Source organism: Chelonia mydas, chromosome 1 (genome assembly GCF_015237465.2).
Source record: "Chelonia mydas isolate rCheMyd1 chromosome 1, rCheMyd1.pri.v2, whole genome shotgun sequence".
Taxonomy (NCBI): Eukaryota; Metazoa; Chordata; order Testudines; family Cheloniidae; genus Chelonia; species Chelonia mydas.
The window spans coordinates 152,775,430-152,799,308 of NC_057849.1; the positions used below are offsets into that span (position 1 = coordinate 152,775,430).

Consider the following 23,879-nt stretch of genomic DNA (forward strand, 5'->3'; position numbering starts at 1 on the left):
CACAACTGCCAAGGTACAAATGCCTTGAGTTAAACCAGAGGTGGCCACCCTGTGGCTCCGGAGCCGCACATGGCTCTTCAGAGGTTAATATGCGGCTCCTTGCGTAGGTGCTGTCACCGAGGCTGGAGCTACAGATGCCAACTTTCCAATGTGCTGTGGCGTGCTCACTGCTCAACCCCCTGCTCTGCCCCAGGCCCTGCCCCCGCTCTGCCCCTTCCCCCTAGACCCTTGCCCCTTCCCCCCAGCCTGCCATGCCCTCGCTCCTCTCCCCTCCCCACCAGAGCCTCCTGCGCACTGCAAAACAGCTGATTGATGTGGGAGGGAGAGAGGGGGAGGCGCTGATTGGCGGGGCTGCCAGTGGTTGGGAGGCGGCGGATGGGGGGCTGCTGCTGTATTCCTGTGGCTCTTTGGCAATGTTCACTGGTAAATTCTGGCTCCTTCTCAGGCTCAGGTTGGCCACCCCTGAGTTGAACCATAATTTCCAAAGGAAAAGAGATTTTTCAATGCGAACATGAGGATTTAACTAAATGGAGATTTACTTGAAGCCAGATGGCGTCTGCCTTCAACAGAGTTGCAAGTGAAATACAAGTATTTTGACTGTTTTAAAAATTGTACTGGGATTGTATTGGGGGAAAAGTGAAAAATAAATATTAGGTGAATCAGATCTGAGGGTTTTTCTGTCTTAAAAAATATATATATATTTGTTAGAAAGAGGACTATGTTAATGCAACCTTAGGTGCCTTTTCGTTTGCGCCAGCAGTGTACCCACAGGGCAGTTAGAAGGCGAGTCTTTGGTGTGTTCTGCAATTCACACCTGTGTCATGTGCACTACGATGCAGTGTAGACACAGCCTTACATGCTGGTTACCGTCGCGCAACCCAGCAAAGATTACAAGTTGTGCTATGCACCTGGGAGTTAGAGAAATGAAGACATAAAAGAAACGGGAGCTTTCAGCTCTTTAATGCTATCTATTGTCTCTTTCCATCCCATATAACATCAAATTAATTGGCAATCGCAATAGTAACATAACGGTAGCAAACTGAGCAGATAGTTCAAGTCAGAGAAGATAATTTTTATGGCATTAATATAGCCCCACAAGGGCAGCCTTAAATGTTTCCATTCATCTCATATTATTTGTATAGTCTTTATCAGCAGGGTCTGTGTTATCTGCCAGTATGCTACTCCACCTAGTAGTGACCAAGATGGCTTAGTATTTAATTTTTCTTTATGGCTACCATGGAAAATTCCTCAAAGACCAAAATGCATTAATAAGTTTTATTCATCTCTTAACACAGGTCATTCATGAAATGTTAGAACACTTAAGTAAAGACTTCACATCATACCAAACACACCAATGTGATAAGTGTGTCTGAGTCAGATGGAAACCCCGGGTGTGTTATGTTGCCTCTCTCTGTTATCCTACTAGAAAGCCAGGGCTTCTATGAATCCTCCTTTCATCTCCATCCTGCAACCTCTTCGCTTTCTGTGAGAGCTGAGCTGTGTACACAGCACTCCAGTCTTTCAGGAAAAGCTTTCTCTCAGCTGTTAGTATTTGTCACTGTATTTGCAGTCAGGGTAGCGGTAGGCAAAATGGGAATCGCAAGATTGCAAAGATTTCAATAGCTCTATCAACTTTCCAGCGGCATCACTGACTTCCTGGTCTGCTCTGAAATTGTCTGCACAGAGCCTTAGGAACCTGTCTATTTTCTCCTGAACAGGTTGGAGGAATTTTCCCTTTAGGAGCTTAGGCAGAAGCTCTTGACACACCATGACGAGGCTCTGCTTCTCTCTGACTGAATTACAGTTGGGAAATGCAGACTGGCAGTCCGAAGCCAAACAGCTAAATATGTCTTTATACTCTTGTTGCCCATCAGTCATCTGGAGACCTAATAAAGGCAATAAAAACATTTGTTAGAAATGTACAAATCTTTTATAATCATACATGTTTGCAATTTTGGTAAGAAAATGTCATTTAAAATAGTGTATACCTATGTGAATAATAACCTAGGTTAATTTAGCACCTTTCGTCCCAAAGCTCTTTGTAGGCTGTATGTATAGGGTCATTTTCCACACTTCTGAAATGCATCTATGTCTCTGAAAGGTTGAGGTGAAAAGAACTCAGTGCTACCCCGCAGTGTTTTATAGACGGGGGATAAGAATAATGCATTCGATTAAAATAGCAGAACAACTCCGGTACAACGTAAATACTGAGCTGAACTTTGAAGTTCCTATAGAAATTGCCACAAGTACTTAAGGCCTCAATTTTCCATTTCATCCAAAACCAGTAAGACTCAACAAGAGGTGACCTGGTTGGAGGTGGACCAATAATACAAAAGATACATAACTGAATGCTTCACTAGAAGATTTTCACAAAATCAGTATAGATTTGTGAATACTTGAGAATTATTCAGATGACTGCATAAACGGAATGAATTTTTTTAAGTGTGGAAAAAAAGAATGAAATGTGTTAAGTTTATTAGAGGAATGCTATTTGCCCAGCTCTAGTTTTGGTGCTGTATTACGTCACAGTTTGCTTGGTGAAAGGCAGAGCTTGAACTGAGGACAAACTGACAAAAAGGGGTTTTCCTTTGTTGTTAATTCTAAAGTCAATGGGATAAAATGGCCTGGAAGGATCTTAATATTTGCCCAAATATTTAAAACTCTGATAGGCCTGTAACGTTTGTCTGCAAATTAATATTTTGTGATTCCAGTTTTTAAGGAAAGAAGTGGAAGCTGTTGAATATTAGCATTCAAATATTGCTGTGTCTACTGTCGCTAGTCACAGATATTACCAGTGTGTAGCTGTGTAGTGACAAAAACTGTTCCAATGCTCTTTAATCGTAGTGTTAGTCACAGCGCCATTTACAGTACCAGTGAAAGGTGTGTAACATTCTGAATACAGAGCTAAGCATTGCAGGAGCTGGTTCTGTTTTTATTGGCAGTAAATATCTCCTCTTGAACTTTTAATTATCCAATTTACTGAGCAATTTTTGATGTTTTAAATAAAACTAGCATAGCAGGTGAAAAGATTTTTTTTTTTCCTCCTGCTTTGCTAAATCCTCCTATGACAGATGCTTATTCAGAGATCATACTGAGTACCTTCCTGCTTGTCAATGATTCCCAGGGTGCTGGCATCCCGGATGAACAGAAGCCCATTGTTAAAAATGCCAAATGTGCCAGCATCAACATGGACGAAATAAAAGAAATAGTTCATGTCATTGTTCCTCATGGAATTGACAATAGAGAGGAGCTGGAGAGCCAGATCTGCTGCCACCTCAGGAGGAGAGCTGTAGAACTCCTTTAAAGGCCTGGTGCCGGCAGTGACAATGAGCCGGCCACAGGACCCCAAATACTTTGGAAATGGCCATCCCTCCGCTTCTGGGAAAATCTGTGGGAAGAGAAGAAAAATAATGGATCGAGTCACTGAAAATACTGAGGTGCGTATGTGGTGTTACACACGTACAGAGTCTCCAGGAATAAATATGCAGTAAAGTAAGTGTGTGTGGGGGGGAGAGAGAGAGAGTGAGTGAGCGTGTGTATGGTTTCAGGTGGGTGGTGTGCATGAGTGAGGCCAACGAATGGAAAATGAAAGTGGTTTTGGGTGGTGCACTGTCTATTGCTACATTCGCAAGCTCTGCTGTGAGGGCTCTGATTGCATTACAGGATTATTGGATTCTTTAAGAAATTGTATTCTAAACTCATGATTTTTATCAGGAATCTTGCAATTTTGGGGGTTTTCTTAAAGCCCCCAAATGGTGGAATTGTGTTACTACCTGAAAGTTGACTCACTTTTTATTTTTTTTTTAGAAAAGTTTCTAGCCCTGATGGTAGCAATGAAATATCTCAAGACAACTAAAAGTAACCCTACATTTATTATTCTTAAATATCTCATAAGCGTGAAGCCAGTGTAATGATTTTTTGGGGAGAGGTGGGTCTGATTCTATATTTTAGAACGTTTGGGATTGACAATACTGTGGTCTCATCATAGTGTTGCCAAGTTTTGTTATAATTAGTGTTTCTTCTTAAAATGCCAGCTCCTGGAGTCATGGGAATAGGTGAGGTCCCTTGGCTGTCACTTTTTAAAAATAGTTCCTAGCACTCGTGGTTTAATAGAAAAGCATGAAAATATGACTCGAGTGCACTTTAAAGACTAAACACTAAGAAGCAAATAACAAGAACCCAAAATGTATTATTTTTTTAATCATGACTTTTGGGGCAGCCTAATGATTTTTGAATATGTGGCGTTTGGACGGCAATACCAGATATATGTCTGATACTACAGTATATACTCTGCGCGTGTGTGCATGTGCACACATACAATGCTCCTGAGATAAATAGCAATTGCAGCACTATTTGATAAACAGCGGAAGCCTGCAATATATTTATCATGCACCTTTGGCCATGTTACTTCACCTCTGCCTGCTAATCCATCTTCCACCCCCAAGACAACTTCCACCATTCCAAAGCCCTGGGCTGTTTCAAACAGATGCTCTTGATCTTTTAAATCAATCTGCTGCAAAATCAGTCTGCTGCTGTTTTCCTGGTTTTCATCCCCCAGAGTGGAGTTACTCTCCTAAAATTACTTGGAACTGAGGCCCAGGGGTGGGCATGGACCAGCTACCCATTTTTTTGTGTCATGAATGTAAAGTCTGAGATCTCCTGACCCAGAAGTTTTATACCATTAGGAAAGGGAAACTCAGAATGCTCTGAAAAGGCCAAGGTAATGATCTACTTTAAAGTCATGACATTCTTAGGCATAGGAAAGTGATTTTTAGGTTATTTTTGGATGGCTCCTGCTGCGTCCCATGCAGTTGAAGCCATGGTAATTCAGGTAAGGGGCAGAAATAGTTCACGGTTTTCAAAAATTCTCTAAACCATTTATAAAATACTTTCCTGTAGCATCCCCAGAATACATGGCTATGTGATATAGCATAAAGATTCTGTCTGCATTCATGAGGATGGACTCCCCTCTCGCAAGCAATGCAGTTATCATACCACATCACATCAAGAGGGAATCTCTCTCTTTCTTAACCTCACAAAGCCAAAGGTTTTGGTTAGATGATTACTTTTCAAAAGTAACTTTCTTTTAGGCTCCCTAATGCATTCTGAAACAGGCACTGCAGAGACAGAACTTCTACTTTTGATTAAGCAGACGTCCTGGTATGCCAGTTCTGTGTTCCTGAGCATTATTAAAGGCGGCCGTTCCCTTTTCTGGAAAAACATTTAGAAAATGAAATCGACCCAGAAAGATTTAATTTTTCTTTTGTCAAGTGTTTTTTTAGCTACTAAATTTTGAAGTGGACTAATGAGCTTTGTCGAGATAAAAGCTTACCCTAAATGCTCCCTAGTGTACACCGTCATAGTGAGCTAGCAGGCTGAGGTAAGCAGATCTCCATGATGACATAAGCGAAGTTTGCTGAGAATGTCAGAGATGATCTGAACAGAGGCGACTGGCAGAGTGAAGCATAAGACAAGTGTCTGCTAGTGACCAGGAGCCAGATTTCAAAAGAACTTGGCACCTACCCAACAGCTCCCAGGTGGCAGCAGAGTTTCAGAAGTGCCCAGTATCTGGCACCTCCCACTGAGAGCAATAGGAGCAGATGGGTACTGAGCATATTTGAAAGTCTGGTCCTGGAGATCAGCCTCAAACCTGCAGTCTACCCAGATTCTAGAGGTCACTTCTGGGCATGAGTGAGAGTGTGGGACAATGCTGGCAGGGTGTATGGATCTGAGACAACTGACAAAGATGGGGAGTCAAAAAATAACTTGTCCTGGGAAGGGTGCTGTAGGAAAAGGGATAATATAGGGGTTGATATGAGTTGGCCATGAGGAGTAGGAAAGAAGTGGACAGTGCCGTGGAGAAGGATTAGAGGTTCCCTCTGAAATGGCTCTTAGGAAGAGGAAAGAGGATGATGCTAATCCAGTCAGCCCAAATGTAGCACTGGATTTTGGTTCAGTCCTAGTGTGTCTGATGCATGTAAAAAATGAATATTAATGCAGCATTAAGGTTGGGGAATAACATAGCAGAAATGCTCAACCATAACTCTGACCCCTTGTGCTGATCCATTAGTCTGGGTCTCTCTGTTTAGATGATAAATTATTTGTGATTCAGTGCAATATATTAACAATACAAACGGAACCCACTGGAATATTGTTGTTTCCTTGCATTCCAATCCACATAGGTTCTGACTGTTAGAGGTGTTGAGCCCCTGCAGCTTTCTCTGCCTTCAAAGGGAGCTTCAAGAGCTCCACACCTACACAAATCGGGCCCAGGTACTTCAGAGTTGGCTTAATTTTTAAGCCTCAGTGAGGTGCAAGGAACAGTAGTGGTCCATAAAGCTTAGCAGGATAGTGAAAGTACCTGCTGCATGTCCTGAGCAACTGGAGAACATCATACGCACTATCCACAGAGGGGCTTGAGATTGATTTCAGGATATTTCATCCTAGGGAGAGGCACCGTACCTGTAATAGGATGGGATGTGTATTCACTGACAGCGTGTAGAGGAGGCGTAGTTTGTCCCGGTCTGTGAGGTGACCCATGTAGATACTGCCCGCATCTGGCACCTCAGCATAGCGGCGTACTATTCTGTCTAAGAGCCGCTGGGAAGGACAGCGCAGCATTGGACTAGGTAGCCCCTGGTAGGAAAGAACGAAGGTACTTGGGATGACTATACTTGGCACCTGCAAGTTTGTATTAGGCTGAAATATGGTGATCTGCTCTACACGCTGTTTGAGAACTCTGCCAGCAGGTTTGTACCAGATCCCCATTACAGCTACCTTTATAAAAAGGGTTCCTCTCAATTACTGTTAGCAACATGGAGCAGTTTAGGGATATTCTACAGTAGACTCTTCTTTAAACCCTGAACTACCTTGGGTATAGTCCCATGTTTCAGACTTTCCCTAAAATATATATTCATGCAGGTATCTCAAAATGGCACACTGTTTCTGAAACAACCAATCCAACCTCTCCAGGTCTCGCTCCTGTCTGCCTCTCTGTCAGTATATTGAACTAATTTTGCTTCTCTGGTCTGTGCCCCTCCATGCAAATCTCTGTAGTGGGTGGTGTTCATTCACTTGTACTCTCCATCTTTCTGGAGCCCTCTCCCTTGAGTGAGTCACTTCCTTCTTTCAAAGAGCATCTTCCAAGCACATCCCAGTTCACCTTAGCCTATGGCTGATCTTTTTCTATGATATTATTCAATAGGGATGCTAGATAAAATGTAAAAACTCCTATATACATATTGTATGTAGGTGCCTGTATAGGATGTATTCTCTTTCTGATAAGGTTTACATATAGGTTTAAATAATTTACATATAGGTTTAATGTCTTGCTTATACTTTCTTGTAGATACCAGCAACAAATGATTCTCAGGTTTATGGATTCATCACACGGTAAGTTGCATTTTCTATATTTGAATATCTGAGTTATGAAAGTGCATAAAAATCTGCAGCTGGTATAAATAGCAATGTTTATTTACACTGATGTACTTTGACATCACTTAATTTTTAAAATACATGCACTTTACTTGGTCAGTTATGGAGAAATGACACAGAGAATTAACTCTCACAGTGTCTAAATGTTACGAGTCCTCTTATGTTTCTCTCTTCCAGAACAGCATTAACAAGAAGATATTTATTCTTTGTCTAACACAAAACTAAGCAGAAAAATGGCAATTCTGTCTTACAGTTCTCTGACATGTTATTGCTGACTTTGAGTCACTTTTCCTTTGGAAGAGGAGTGGGGCGGGGGGGGGGCCAAGCAGATTTGTGTTAAATGGTTGATAAGTGGTGACGAAGTTCTCTCGCAGCTGAGAGTGTATGCAAATATTTGCAGCCAAAGTTAGAAAGCCCTGCTGCCTACAGGAGTTTGTAATGCAAATGTCGAGACCCATAACTACATGCTGTAGGAGCAGAAATGGTGATACTTTAATGCAATTAAAAAAAATGTAATTTCCAACTTCATAGCTCATCCTATTATATGAACTTGGTGAGGTGATCAACCCTGTTCACTTGCCATGGAATTATTTTGGGGATTTCCTAATTAAAGCTGTGACTGGCACTTTTTCCAGTACAAAGATCAGAATGCTATGGCTGTGTCATGCACACTGTTCAGCAGGGAGCAGATAAGTGAATCCGAAATATAAGTCAGTGTGAACATGCAGGAGTATCCAATGTATGTTTATCATTATTTTGGGAGCCAGAACACACCCAGTTGAGTTAAATGATCTTCAGACGGTGCTCATTCATACTTTCTGACTTGAGGCCAGTTCTATTTATGGCATGGAAACAGAATGAAGAAGAGTAAGGCTGGAAGCTGAATAGGTGAAGTCCCTGTTTCCCACATTTATATCAACAATTAATACAATTTCTTAATATTTTAATTACTTACCAAAGACCTCGGTCCAGCAAAGCACTATTCATGTAAATAGGCTCCATGAGCTTCAATAGGTGTACTCACATGCTTAAAGTTTAGCACATCTTAAGTGCTTCACTGGAGTGGGGTCAACATTTTTAAGGGGAAAGAACAGTGCCATCTCTGTAGCTGAAAAGAGAGCCAATTTAAAAATGAAAATCTAACCTTGTAAAATTGTCAGACAAAATCCACTGACTGGACACACACCTGAAGATCTTGCCATTCAAAGCACTGGAGATAATTGGTTTATCTACAGTATGTCTTAAGTCCCTTGCAATGTCTTCTCACCCTGGAAACTGAGGCTATGTCTACACTACAGCCTATGTCGGCATAACTTATGGTGCTCGGGGTGTGAAAAACCACCTCCCTGAGCGACATAAGTTACGCTGACATAAGTGCTCCTGTGTACAGCAATATATAGGCAGGAGAGCTTCTCCCACCGACACAGCTGCTGCTGCTTGTGGAGGTGGTTTTCTTATGCCGACGGGAGAGCTCTCTCCTGTTGGCACCGAGCGTCTAAATGAGATGTTCTGCAGTGGCGCAGCTGTATTGCTGTACATATAGACGTAGTCTGAGACATGCCAACTCATTTGACAGCATGTTTGGCGCTGAGTCCCAATGCTTCTCATTTAGTTTGGTTTAAAAAAATCACATGTTTATGTGTCTAACAATGGACTGACCCAGCTATATCCACTTTCACTCAAACGGAATTTTTTCTAGTCCATGACTTGCAGCGGAAATACAAATTGGTATGTGTGTGCTTATTTGTGCAAACACACTCAAAGCTCTTCCTGACATGGAAGAGACCTCTGCAGCACAACTGTCCTGTCTTTATACTACCACAATCACAAAGTACTACCGAACAGTCAAGGAAGGGATAAACTCAATCCTGAATCATTACTATCTGCGGTTCACACTAAGGATTGACTGCTAGGTATATTATGTGAATTAATACAATTAGAAATGAATCCAGACTGCAAAAAATTTGAATCTGGATTTCAAACCACCCATAAGTTTTGGGTGTTTGAATCTGAGGGTTTGGTTCAGCCCATGACAGAGATAGAGGTCTATTGCAAAAATCAGGATCTTGTTCCAGCTTCGGATTCCAGCATTATCCTTCTCCACTTCAAGTCCAGGCCTGTTCAGACCTGGAGGTCTGGTTCAGGCACATCTCTAGCAACAAGGCAATAAGTCAAAAGGAGATTGGTCTGGGAAATGGCTACGGCTCAAAAATACTTTCCTACAAAGGAGCAGGCATCAGATGAATGAAATACTTGCTGACATTTAATGAGCAAAGTGAGGCTTTAAATCTTGCTTCTCAGGGGCCAGATACCCAAAGGTGGTGGTTATGTGGTGGGAGCTGGACTATCAGCCTGATTAACAGCTTCACATTGTAACTTATATGTGCAAAATGGGCAAGCTGAAAACTTGAGGGTTTTTTCTTGTACTTTGATATTGTTCACGTCTTTGTGCCTCAAGCCTTTCCTTAGCTGTTCTTCGTTGTTAGAATTAGAAATTTGCCCTGCAGGAGACCTCTGCTGAAACTAGCCTGCTTTTTTTATTGTTCACCTCACACCGGAAAACAAACCAGCAGCACATGATGTGAACTCTGACGCTGAAAGCGATGAACTCTGGAGCTTGAAACGCAGACAAAACAGCATGTCGCTATTACTACGGTGTAGGCTAATACGTGCAATGCCGTGATGCACACAAACACCGAGTTAAATCAAGGTTGTCTCTGGGGCAAGCATGATTTCAGTACTGAAGCATTTGTAGCTTGCAATAAAGATTTTCGCTGTGGCAGATGAAATAATCATTGTGGCAGGCAGCCCAATTGATAGTTGGGTCAGGCTGGGCAGTCAGTGAAAAGAATCAAAATGACAGGCCATGAAATAATGGTTTTCACAAGTATGTTAAGGTTTGTCATAATTTTCTGTTCTATAAAAGAAAATTACTTAAGCCCAGTAGTTTCTGTCAGATCTCTTATATATCCAAAGCTACAAGGAGGCTGGTGCAGCCACCAGCTTAGTGACCATAGTTGGATGGGAAATACTGCTACCTTGACTACATCAATAGAACCCTGAGCGTGACCAAAAATGCCAGTCACTGAATAGTTCTTGTATTAAGTGTTTTCAGTTGTTTATCATCTCATGAAACAAAGCATTCGCCCCAACATGGATTTGCACTGCAAATACCGTACCACTGAAATCACAGCTCAAAGGGGACACACCTCTGAAGCTCTTGCTGTTTAAATCTCAGGAGGGGTATCTGAGAGAGCTCCAACCTCCTGCAGCTGAACAGGTCAGAGAAATGCGCAGAAAACCCCTGTCATTCATCTTACAGTGGGACTAAACCAGAAAACCTGGCTCTGAATTTCAAACACCACACATTTCAAGGATGTTTGGTTCCAGGTTTTTGGTTCAGCCCATTATAAAGAGTGGCCATTTGCAAAATTTGGATCCACATTTGGATTTTAGGGGAGGTATTGGTTTGGGCCAACCTTTACTGAGAATTAAAAGTGAGGGGGAAAACAACTGCACTTCTAAATGGGACCAAGTTTATATTCCATTAAAACTCAGTGATATCAGTTTATGCTATTCTGCTTCACTTTCAGATTCAAAGACCCATGCAGCTGTGAAAGCTGCAATCCTAGATCAGTGTGTAAGGTGTGTTTTGTTGATTGCAGAGTACTGTGCCCTGCTTTGACCGATAGGACCAGAAAGGTTTGAAAACTTTTTGAAATGTGCTCACCGAGTTTGTTCTTGAGTTTGAATGATGCCCTGGCCTTGGCACCAGCAATTTGGTTCTCGGGCATGAGGGAGCCTACGTAAGTTCAGCATTTCCAAATGTGCACAGAGGAAATCCTAGACTATAGGAGAAAGTAGGCTGCAATGCTGGGGGGTGGGGGGGGGTTGGGGAAGGCCTCAGACAGAATTCACCGTGTATTGGGATTTTGCTTTGTGTGACGTGTGTTTGTGACACAGTCCAGCCCAACTAAAACTGGGTTTCAGAGAAACTGAGGAAGTGTGGGAGGAGCGAGGGGGCTTTATGTAGTGGCAAGGGCCTTTGATAAGACAGGGTCCCCAGGGAGAGGAGTAGGAGTTGGATAATGAAACATCTCTATAGCAGGTCTCAGGAAGAATTTCTCCATTTTGACACATACAGGTTTCCTGAGTTCAATAGATATTTTAAGCACTTCCATTTGTTTGGCCATTGATTTAAAAGTAATTCTGCCCCGCTGTCACGACAGTGCCCAATTTTATACACAACCTCCCATGAAACTTGCTCACCAAACGGGTGTCACCAGCTTGCCCTGCTCTACTATTGGTTTCCCCACCTCGGCACCAGAAAACACTCCACACTGCCATCTTGTGGAGAGAGAGTGCTTTAATGCACATGGGAAACAATTCACGGCAGGATTTCAAAAGAGACATTCATGTAAAGCAGCTGATGAGAAAATGTGAATTTTAGATCAGGAATATTTTTGAACACTTGCTGTAACCTCCAGTTGCCTTTCCTTCTCCTCTTTTATACGACTATTAGATGAAGTACAATATATCTTCCAAAAAGTGAGTAGCCTTTTCCCAAAGAGATGTTCTGTTCTGTCCCAGGTTTATTTTATCTTCCAGCTCAAATGTGCTCATTTGTCTAGCTGCCGGCTCTGAGAGTCACACTGGGCTCCCTCCACCTTGCTGCCAGTAATAAAGGTTCTGCTGAACTTATTAGCCCCACAGTGACACCTGGGTAACTCTCGTGCTGTCAGTGGTTTGCACAGGTGCCCTGGTCGCAATTTAGTCAACAACCCTATTACTGATGACGCCTATGGATTTGCAGCTCACTCAGTCTCAGCTGTGCTTGCTCTGCAGGCTAGCAGGAGTAAAAAGCAGCAGAAACTCCTTATTGCTAGGAGTCAGCAGAGCTGAGTGAATGTGCCCAGGGAGCAGATCTGGTGGGTTACAGCTGACATTTTTATGAGGTTCCTTTTCAAAGCAGATCCCCACTTTAGAGAGTGACCTTTCTAGAACAAACACTCAGCTGAATGATCCTCCTTCCATCCCAGCCACCAACCAGCTCCTTTCCCTCCTTTTTTAGCAGTCACTACAACCCTTTGCTCAGGGGGGTAGGCAGTGTTGGTCTCTTGTCTGAAAGCCATCCTCAGCAAAAGGCAGCACCCTGCCCCTTGGCTGGAGTGGGAACGGCGCCTTCCTCACACACTCTGCAGCAGGTGCTCAGAGCTCAGTGCTTCTCCAGAATTGGTTTGTTTAAAACCCGCTACTGCCTTTTCTGCTGCCTGGTTCTCAGCTTGCACCGTAGGCTTTTTATCTCTCTCATCTCCTCCCTCTCCATAGTGGCAGTAACCACCCGGCGGCTTCCCTGAAGCTGAGACTGACACACCTGTCTCCCCTCGCTTACCCTGTGACATTTAAGGATTCCAATAAAAAGGCCAGCAAACTTCCTCTTGCATGACACATGTTGCTATAGATGGCCTAGAGATTAAGAAATAGGAATCCTAGTCCGGTGCCTCTGGGCTCCTTCCAGGCCCATGAAGTGAGTCCTGCAGTGCCCTGGTGACAGGACGCATGTGCTCTGCCTCCGAGGGAATCTTGCGTGGCCCCTCAGTATGGTGCTTCCTTTTCATGCACCCACAGTGTGCATTGGGATCAGCTGAGAAGGCAGGTGTTCCGTGGCCCTCTGGGAGGGAGGGAGTTAGTGGTGCTGACAGACAGAGAATGACAGAGAATGGTACTGCACTCACCAAGGGCTGCTGCATGCTATAAATCCCCTCTCTAGGAGTGGGGGGAAGGCTAACCTTTCAGAGGAAAGAAACAACTGAAAAGTGCAGTTTTTAAAAAAGCCTAGTCATTTATCCAGTGACAAGGGGAACCGATAAATAATCATTGTAGCAGGGTTCAGTATTGGCAACTTTCTTAAAGCCCCAGCTCCTAGAGTCAAGTGATTACATGAGAATCTCAACTTTCATTGGAGAAAACAAAGTTTCTAGCCTTCATGGTTGCACAGAAAAGCTTAAAAATGTGCCCCTTAAATCTCAAACCTGGGGGGAGGAGGTTTAAAAACACATTATTGATAATATTTATTTATTTTGAAATCTCAGGATTTTGGGGGGCTTGATTCATGATTTTTGAATGTATGAGGTTTGCCATATTGGGGTGTTCAACAAGTAGATGGCTCAGACAGCATCCCAGTTTGGATTACAAATCAAAGCTTGAACCTATTTCTCTAAGGGGTCATATCTGATCCCTGAATTAAAGCACCCCAAACAGTGGGAAGATTCAGATTTTGAGCCCTTGCAATTAGGTATGTTTGGATCTGGACTTTAGATTCTGCTCTATTATGGGCCAAGTCACAGCCTGGAGAATAGAGACTTGTAAGATCAGCACGTTTCTTAAAAGTTTGCTGCACATCTGTTCCCTGCTCACTTTTCATAGTCCCGGGGTTGTCCCAACCCTCCTTCACTTTAAAAAGAATCCTAGTTTTAAAGTCCTAGTTGGTTCATTCTACCTCTCCTCCCTGGGGTTTAATCTTGTTCTCTCCCGCCATTCTCCACCAGCACTTCCTGGCAATCATTTCCGGTGGGATGCTTCCTAAGGGGTTGACAGACCAGTAGCGATCAGCAGAGAAGGCAGAATGGAACTGAAGAAGCTTTGTAAAAAGCTGCCAGTTCTAGTCTTGATCATTACAAAAGAAAGTTAAAATAGACTGGTTTGGATATTAACCTCTGATTTCATTTTTATGTGAGAATCATCCATGTGGCGCTGAAGACACTTTCCCCTCTTCTTGTGTCCCCACTACAGTGCTCTGAGAGCGTCAAAATCTTATTTCTTGTGGAGCCCTGCAAGCTTAGAGCTTAGGTAGCTCCAGTGAGTCACAGTCCTTGATTCTTTATGAAGTTTAAAAAATAAACAAATGAAGCAATCAGAGATTCCCCCCAGACTCTGTTACAGGAGGTAACTGCAGTAGCTGCCAAATCGGTGTGCTCCTCATTAACAGGACCTTGCCTACTCACCTGCACGAGGTCTGGTGTGAGGCGCTTTGCTTTCAGCCACTTTTGGAATCTCTCTGTCTTCCTCAAGACACGCTCGATGCTGCAGGTCTTTGTCTTGGAAAGGGAAGCACAGATTCTCTTGTCAGCTTGGTCATGCTGGTATTTGGTGGTTAACCTGGAGATCTCAACCAGCCGCCAGCTTTTGGCATCATCTGTGTAGTTCCCAGAGTAACTGGGAAAGTAGTTGGGAGGCAGTTTTAAATGAGAAGCGAGCCAGTTGTCAAACCTGCCAAAGCAAAGCAAGTTCCCAGAGGAGATTCTGTTAATAAGCCACATGGACAATTCAAGCACAATTGCCAGTTTTCTTATTTAAACTCCAGGGGCTAGAAAAAGGATTTGATCATTTCTAAAATGTTTCAAATTGCAGAGGGGAATGGTGAAAAGGACACTAGCAAGTTTAGGAGGCCCCACATTTGTTCTAGGACTCCTCTCTCCCCACTCCCCAGACCTGTTGGCAAACCTTACGTAAATTTGCGTGTGTGCGCATGTTGTGTTTTGTTGAACAAAAACTCAACCCAGTAGCCTTGTACTTAGAGACAGCCCTACGCTAACAAAAGTGTGCACGTTCAATGGAGGAAAAACACTTTTGGTAACTAAGCAGATTCTCATTTCGTGCTTACAGCTGGTAGTTACAAACAGTGGAGGAACATGAGAGTTGTTATAGTGCTAGGAATTGGGTAGTAGCCCTTTAAATAGTTTAGGAGCACTCTAGTAGCCACCCTGTCCTGTAATGCAGAAGCCACCAGAGCCCTGCCAGAGTAGCAGTGTACATATTTAGCTAGGCCAGGTATGGTTTTGTGTAGTTAGTAAACACTGTTATTCGGAACCCAGCTGGGTCCTTGTCGTTTCAGTGTCTTGTAATGCTGTGCTGAGAACATCGATGCTACAGTTATAAATGATTAAAAGGTTTAAAGCACCCAAGGATTACGCAGTACCACAGTGTATGGTGCTGCTGTGGAAAACAAAAGTAAAACTCTAGAGTCTCAAGGTAGCTGTGGAAGAACACGTAGGTCTGCAAGTCTCTGTCACTCTGTCCAATGGTGTTGGTCCCAGGGATATGATAGAGACAAGGCAGGTGAGGTAATACCTGTTACTGGACCAGCTTCTGTTGGTGAGAGAGACAAGGTTTGAGCTGACACAGAGCTCGTCTTCAGGGCTGGCCCAGATCTCTATTATCCCCTCCATTAAAACTGTTCTACAGGAACTTTAATTTGAGCTGCAAAGGCAGCATGGACCTTTCTTTAATATCTCATTGGAAGGATTCAGTGCATCAGCCCCTTGTTGTATTGCACTTTGGGGCCACACTTTCAAAGATGTGTACCCCAGTGCCATGGGTGCATGTGTAAGTCATCTGTTGCACACGGCTAGTTAGACCCCTTACTAGTGGTGTGTGTGTGTGTGTATGCAAATATCTGATTTACATGTCTAATTGTGTTATGTGCATTATTAAGCCCCATATATCTTTGATGTCAGCTTTGGATATGAACCCAAATCTGAGTTTATGTTGTGAACACACAATCACTTGTCCACGAATCAGGAGTGTTGCCAGTTAAATGCTTTTTTGTGGACTTCCTGCATTATCAATGCATCACCAATATCTCGCTGTTGTCTCATCACTACAATTCCTAGGATAGTAGTGGTTGTCACTGCTGGTAGCAGAATGGATATGTCCCAGTTCCATTCCAGATATTCCTACAGTTATGATACCATAATGATTGGCCATGCTGCAGAGGGTGGTGATTTTGTAAAGTGAACAAATACCCGCCGAGGACTGAACTGTTTTTCCACCCAGAAGAAAACTGCATTAAACAGCACCAATTAGTTCCTATTTGAATTGCTAATTAACTTTCTTTGCGCCCCTGGTTTTTTCCCCCCAAATCACTGTGAGGGTGCGTATGAAAACGGATAGTGCAGAGGATTCCCCAGCAGCTGTGAGGGTGCAGGGTGGAGGGAACAAAATCTGCAGCAGATGCCACGGTGAGGCACTCTAGCTGGAGAAAAGGACTAGGCAGCAGAGCTGGTCAAAACTCCGTTTCTGTTGTGTGGGAAATTCTGACATTTTGACTTTTTCTTTTCATCCTGAAATGGAAAGAAAAAGTCAAAATTTTCCACAAAAAACATTCTGAAATGTTGGGTTGGAAATACAGAAATGTCCTTATTGAAATCACCCGGTGAAGCATGCCCGACCACATGGCATCACTGTTCATTTACGCATGGTCGAAGCATTTCATTTTTACTATTCTTTTTTTATTTTTGCTGAATGAGTGTTTTCCGACGGAAACCTGTTCCATTGAAAAATTCCAACCAGCTCTATTCTTCTCCCTGCTCTGGGTAGCTGGTTTTCTGCCCTGAGTCTGTGGGTTACCCAAGAAAAATGGACAGCCAGAAGAAGGCGGAGCCATGGTAAATGGCTGGCTTCACCAACCTCAAATGAGGAAAACCTCCTGAAAAATTAACATTGCTTTGGACAGAATTAACACATACTGAGCCCTGGGAGTCTCCTCCTCAGCAGTACAGGGCACAGCTGGAGTCTGGCAGCCTCTGACACCATGGCTGCTGGTCCTGCTGTGCTCTCATAGCTAGGGCGGGGTGCCTCATGGGAGGGCAAAGGGGAATCCTTTCACAAAGTTGGACAGGAGTTGGAGGACTGGGTGCCTGACCTTCCCACTTCTTTGGGGGCAGGGAAGTGGGGGAAAATGTTCTGGGTATTCAGCTTCAGTGTAGCCATGGAGATTTTTCACTAACTTGTTCCCCTCCACACAATATTGCACAGGAGGGGAGCATATGGGCCGTGTAATTAGATTCTGAAGATTTTTATTCTATCAGCCCCCTCAGCCCTGCCCACACACATATTTTATATGTAATAATTTAGGGGCACAGCTGAATATTTTGCAAGTAACACACTTGAATAATGTGGTGTGAACTCTAACTTTTTGTTAGCCTAATGTCGAACATGCGGTGCCAATAAAAATTTCCTAATTATAATCATCCCTGAGAGCATTGGAAAGCATTTCCTAATTGCACCTCCACATAAGTTAAAGTTAATAATTTGAAGCTAAAATAGGATTGGCAAGAGTCTCCATTGTGGGTTGGGTGAAATAGATGAAATGACGTTAACAAAATACAGTAAGTTTGAAAGCTACAGCGGAAACCTTTTTGACTTTCAGTCAGGAAAACAGCACAGAGAAATAATGAGGGAATTAATTAGCTTGCCTCTGCTCTAGAATCCTACTTCAAATATTAGTATATTTAATCCATTCCTGGTTGGTGATTTCTAGAGCTGAGAGAATAATTTGCCACATAAAGAATTACACCAGAATATTAGCCTTTTTCTCCAGTAAAATTCCTTCATTTTATTTATTTCAAGCAGTATCAGCATCCCTCCCTGCCCCTGCAAAAATAAAGTTTTGCTTTTGTAGAAACTTTCATAAGAACTCATTTAAGTTGAGAACATTGGCAGGGTAGAAGGGAGCACAAGGGTGATCTAGTCTAACCCCCTGCCAAGATGCAGGGTTTGTTGGGTCTAAACCATCCAAGACAGACGGCTATCCCCATCCAGCCTCCTTTTGAAAACCTCCAGTGAAGGAGCTTCCACAAGCTCCCTAGGCAGTTTGTTCCAGTGTGCTACCATTCCTACAGGTAGGAAATTTTCCCTGAGATTTAATCTAAATCTGCTATGCTGTAGTTTGAACCCACTGCCTCTTGTCCTGTCCTCTGTGGCAAGAGAGAACAACTTTTCTCCATCTTTTTTTTGGCAGCCTTTCAAGCATTTGAAGACTGCTATCATGTCCCTTCCTTAATCCCCTCTTTTCCAAACTGAAGATACCCAGTTCCTTCAGCCTTTGCTCACATGGCTTGCATTCCATCCCTTGGATCATCTTTGTCTTTTACCTCTGGATCCTTTCCAGTTTCTCTGCATCCTTTCTATATATTGGTGACCAAAATTGGACCCAGCACTCCAGCTGAGGCCTAACCACTGCCGAGTAGATGGTACTATCACCGTTCATGACTTGCATGCTATGCCTCTGTTAATGCAACCTAAAACTGCATTTGCTTTTTTTTTGCAACAGCATCACATTACGGACTCATGTTGAGGTTGTGATCCACCACAACTCCCAGATCCTTCTCCAAGTCAGTTATCCCCCATTCTGTCTTTGTGCATTTGGTTTTTCGTCCCTAAATGTAGCACCTTACATTTGTCTTTGTTGAATTTCATTATGTTTTCTATAGCCCAGTTCTCCGATTTATCAACATCCTTCTGAATTTTAGCTCTATCCTTCAGAGTGTTAGCAACTTCTTCCTCCATCCCACGGCTTTGCGTCTTCTGCAAATTTGATCAGTGCGCTCTCTATTCCTACATCCAGGTCATTAATAAAAATGTTAAAGAACACCAGACTCAGAATATATCCCTGTGGGACCTCACTTCAGACCTCCCTCCAATCTGACATCATTCCATTAATAGTTACTCTTTGTTTGTGGTTGTTTAACCAATTCTGTATCCACTTAACAGTAGTTCTGCTGAGCCCGCACTTCTCCAGCTCGCTTATCAGAATGTCATGTGGGACTCCGTCAAAAGCCTTGCTTAAGTTCAGGTATGTTATGTTATTGCATGCCTCCTCTCCAAAAAACCAGTTACCCTGTTGAAAAAGGAAATCAAGCTGGCTTGTTCTTAGTAAATCCATGCTAGCTGCTAGTGATTACCCCTTCATCCTCCAAGTACTTGCACACTGAATATCTTATACATTGCTCTAGTAGCTTCCTGGCTATTGAAATCTGGCTGACTGGTTTATAGCTTCTGGCTCCTCCTTTCCCCCCTTTTTAAAGATGGGCACTACGTTAGCCCTTCTCCAGTCTTCTGGGACCTCTCCTGTCATCCATGATTTTAAAATATTATTGACAGTGGCTATGAGATTTCTTCAGCTAGTTCCTTCAGTACTCTTGGGTAAGTAGAATTAGGCCCCCCAGACTTGAATTCATTCAAATTGGTCAGAAGATCTCTGACGTGTTCTTACTTATCTCAGTCTGCATCCTTTCCCCTTTATTATCTATAGTAACTAGATGAGTCATCTGGTCACATGTTTTTTTGTAAGAAGACTGAAGCAAAGTAGGTATTGAGCAGCTCTGCCTTCCTATCATCTTCCGTTATCAGCTCACCTTCTCCACTGAGCAGCAGACCCACACCATCCCTGATCTTTCTTTCTTGTCTGATGTATTTGAAGAACTCCTTCTTGTCTCTAACATTCCTTGCCAAGGGTAACTCATTCTTTGCCGTGGTTTTCCTGATTTTGTCCCTACATTCTCATGCTATTCCCATGTATACTTCCTTGGTGACATTCCCTGTATCCGGCCTGCCTTGTCAAATGTCGTGGCTTACACAATCATGAGCCTTTTCCTCACAGTTCCTCAGCTGTGGTTAGTTAACACAAGATTCTAACCAGAGGCATGCTTAGAAAGGTTAGCATTAGAGGTGGAGTTTGGCTAGAACTTGAGTGTTCTAAATCCTTATGCTTGTAGGACTTGAGGTTCAGGGAAATGTGGAGTCTAAACTTGGTCTATGTTAGGGATTTTTGTCAAATATGAAATCAAATCTACATCTGTACCTCAAATCCCCAATCAATATGCAGCCCCATTGTGTGAGGTGCTGCACAAACACAGAAGGATATAAGCCCTGCCTCAGACAGTACACAATGCAGGCTAACACAGCCACAATTGGCAGTAATTTTTTTAAAATTTTGAGCACAGGTGTGCTTTGTGATTTGAATAATTCAAATATGCGTGTGCATTGGACCTGGTGCCCAAAGGATCATACAGCTATAGTCAAATGGCTGCCTCTTCAACTGAGCAATATACAGGCGCATGAAGTCCAATACTGATCATTAGTTTGAGTATGAATGAATGAAAGGTTCCTCAGCAAATCTTAAGGCATAGTAACACAATTCTGGGGAATCTGACTTTGTTTTAAGTACTCCTGTATTTGGCATCATATATAGCCAGCACACTGATGGCATAATGTACTTTCCAGTTATAAAGTTTCATCAGTGCATGGGGCCACAATAATAACGTGCTTTTCTATAATGCCTTTCTGCTGAGGATCTGAACGTGCTTTTCAAACTAATTAAGCCTTTCAACATACCTGGCAGGCAGGGATTAGTACCTTCATTACAGACCGATACATTTAGGCAAAGCTAGGTTAAGTGACTAGCACGAGACCAAGCCGTGAGTCAGTAGCAGTGCTGGAAAGAAAACTCAGGCATCCTGTTTCCCATCCTCACACACAGATCACATTTCTTTGATGGTTAATCCAGCATGCGGGCAGGCAGGAGCTCCCCAGACTGATGGAAAAATGAACTAAGCATGCTGTAACTGAAATACATACATTGCTTAGCTGATGATGCTGTATAACTTATATATGGGGGTGGGGGGGGGGGAGATTTTCAAAAGCACCTGGAAGATTTAGGAGCACAAGTCCCATGGACAGTCTCCCCCTATTTCTCTTAAGAATAGCATTCCTGTGTTGGGAATTAGTTACAGGACTAGATTGCAGCTAGTTGTTCAAAAAACCTTGTGGCTAGGAAGCCAAGTGGAGTGGCAGTGTTAACCACTGCAGGAAAAAAAATGTTTAAAGCTAATCAGAGTTTTACATTTAAATGTTTATTCTTTTCAAAATGCTCCCAGCACAGACATGTCTTGTTACCACTTTGCAGCACTGAATTGAACAAACTGTAACTACCCCAGAGAATTTAGTAATTTTTGCTTCACTACTTTTAACGAGACAAACCCCCACTGGGCAAGCCAGCAACGAACTCCTCCTTTAAAGAACATACACCAGGCTATTTGTAGATTTACAGAGGGCTCATAGGAGAAGAGCTCTGACATTATGGAGCCTCTGCATAGTTCTCAAAGGCAAAGTGGATAGTGAAAATGCCAGTTACAACTCTGCTTAGGCGCCTCTGTGCTAGACTTTTCAGGAGGAAAGGGTGTAAGCACATTGCCAATCCTCTACTCCTATTACTATGAATAACCCAGAGGAGTAAAGGAAATGTGTAGAACTTCTTTGGCAGGCTACACAGCTGAGCAATCTTGTACTAAGGTATCAGCTGGGCTGTCACACAAATATCTAGAGTTTACACATGCTTAACCTGCTACAGGCAGTGCTGGTCTTAAAAGGGGTGCATGGGAAACCGTTCTGGCCCCTCATACCAACATTCTCTGTCCCCTGGGGTTGTGGAGGGGTGATTACTAATACTCCCACCCCAATGGCTGCAGAGTGCCAATGCTATTACTAGCACATAGATTTAGAGTGTGGGTGCTGGTGGTGGCCTGTGAGCTGCAGGCAGTCAGACTAGATGATCTGGTGGTTCCTTCCACCCTTAAACGCCATGCCTGTATGTGTGGAAGAGGCAGAGCAGTCTCCATGTGCTCATCCAGCCTTGGCACCGGATTAATTATCTGTGAACCTGAAGGTTAGAGTGCTCCTCGTACATTTTAAGACTGCTGGTGTTATCCTAGGGGCCAGATCCTCAGCTGATGCAAATCACTGTTACGTAATTGAAATCAGTGTGGCTATGCTGATTTATACCAGCTGTGGATCTAGTCATATGCTTTTTGGGGCAGGGACTGGACTTCATTTGTCAACTGCCTACCACAATGGGGTACGATCCTTGTTGGGGCTGCTCTGCCCTACTTTAGTACAAATAATTGGACAATAAGGCTCCTTTCTGCTACTCTTACATTGAGTAGTACCTTATTCTGCTTGTGGTCCCATTGACTTGCTGTGTTAGGGGCTAGTCAATGTAGGAATGCCAGAATGATTAGGATTGTAAGCTCTTCAGGGCAGGGACCATCTTTTTGTGTGTGTTCGAACAGCACCTTTCACAGTGAGGCCTTTCACCATTACCACAGGGCAAATAATAATCATCGATGATCCTATAGTATTGCTAAACCTGTCTGAGAAAAATCCTTATGGTTTTACTATAGCACATTTTATATAATAGCTTAAATATAAAAACAGTAATTTGTCTAGCATTACTACACTTATATTACTGTATTAAAACTACAATTTTACTACAATAATTTCCTCCATGCCTGGGGCTCTTAGATCTATAAAAGAGAGAGTGCTTATAAATCATAATAAAAACAATAAACCTTTCCCCTGTAAATCTCCGTTTTTTTCCCTCCTCCTCTACCATAGTAACCTTTTTTCCTAGTGTCATATGGTGTGTTATGCTTTTGAGTCTGAAAATTGTAAGATCAATCTAATAACTGCTTGGGTGCATGTTTAATTCATCTAGACATATGTGTAATATCTGCAGTTGTCCTCAAGTTCTTAATGAAAACTCCAGATGCAATTGGCCCTTTGTATCTGATGTGCAAAAGTACCTGTTGTCTTCGTGCTTGCAGATTTATATCTTGGTTGAACTTAACTAACAGGTGCATGAAATTCTATATAATTCATGTGGTACATATGGTGCTAACATTTCAGAAATGTAGCTCTTAATGTTTATGCCATGTTTACAGTGACTCAATTCAGTCTATCAGTAGCTTAAATTTGTAAAGACAAATTCTCTTTGGTCAGCTGCTTAGCAGAAAATAATTCCATAGACAGCTAAGTAAACTGGCATGCTGTTTCTCCCCTCCTCTCCCCCACTATTCTCTTGAATTGGTTCAATGCCAACTTATCAGCAGAAAGTTAATGTTTAAAAATGTAACTTACTTTACTTTAAAAATCATATTCAGGGCTCAGATCTGGTGGTGATTTTGTCTTCTTAAAAATACTAATCTACATTATTTATAACAACTTGACACTGTAATGGAAACCTGGGGATAAGTTACATTTTGAGTTCTTTTTCACTAAAGTACTTGGAAGTGTTAACAGTCACTTTTCATGTTACTATGCAGAATGTTTTCAAAATTATTGTGCTGAGTTTCTGACCTTATTTCTTCTTTAAAGAATTTCTTGCAAATCGATGTTCCAATGCAGGCATTACATTTATCGAGTCCCAGGAAAGTCCGTCCAAAACTGTAGCTGGCTTTGACATGGGGCACAGAAGAAGGAAAAACTGTTGCTTCTAAGAAAGGACTCCAGCTCAGGGTCAAAAACTGAAGCAGTATCAATAAACCGAGAAAATTAGAGCAAAGGTAATACATCCAGAGCCCCATCTGTGGTACCTGCAAGCTCTGCCTTTTTGGATGCTATCCTACCCTTCGCTCTTTGTGCTTTAGATGATCTCAGTTTGCAGTTGAGAGTCCCTAAACACTGAGAGAGGGTCTTGATCCATGAGAGCCAGAAACTGTCCGCATCCTGCCAGCTGGTTGATGGTTCTATAAGTTTGTGTTCTGGGCGGGAAAGAATATGGGGTGTGGGTGTGTGTGTGTCGGGAGGGCGGAGGGGGGTAAGGAAAT

At 42.8% G+C, this 23,879-nt stretch overlaps 1 protein-coding gene across 3 annotated transcripts; it reads right to left on the reverse strand.

Annotated features, from left to right (window-relative positions):
* Positions 1 to 939: 939 nt before the first annotated feature.
* Positions 940 to 23,816, reverse strand: DIPK2B (divergent protein kinase domain 2B). Of its 3 annotated transcripts, none has more exons than XM_027826866.3 (5): positions 23,191 to 23,815; positions 14,439 to 14,703; positions 6,463 to 6,636; positions 3,100 to 3,388; positions 940 to 1,886 (listed from the first exon to the last, which is right to left on the reverse strand). In XM_027826866.3, exons 1-5 carry the CDS (start codon positions 23,205 to 23,207, stop codon positions 1,546 to 1,548), a joined length of 1,086 nt encoding a protein of 361 aa, XP_027682667.1. In that variant the 5' UTR covers positions 23,208 to 23,815; the 3' UTR covers positions 940 to 1,545. The 3 variants fall into 3 exon arrangements, with proteins under 3 accessions (XP_027682667.1, XP_007064501.1, XP_037758842.1); XM_007064439.4 differs by having other exon boundaries at positions 23,410 to 23,814; XM_037902914.2 differs by lacking the exon at positions 6,463 to 6,636 and having other exon boundaries at positions 23,410 to 23,816.
* Between the last annotated feature and the right edge of the window lie 63 nt (positions 23,817 to 23,879).

What these genes read in the sequence shown, in the direction of transcription:
- DIPK2B (XM_007064439.4), bottom strand. Translation starts at nt 23,636, where the DNA reads ATGGGGCTCTGGATGTATTACCTTTGCTCTAATTTTCTCGGTTTATTG. An exon ending in TTCTTTAAAGAAGAAATAAG is followed by an intron (nt 14,704 to 23,409) that starts GTCAGAAACTCA and finishes TTGCTTTGGCAG; the next exon opens with GTTTGACAACTGGCTCGCTT. An exon ending in TCACACCAGACCTCGTGCAG is followed by an intron (nt 6,637 to 14,438) that starts GTGAGTAGGCAA and finishes CTTTCCTACCAG; the next exon opens with GGGCTACCTAGTCCAATGCT.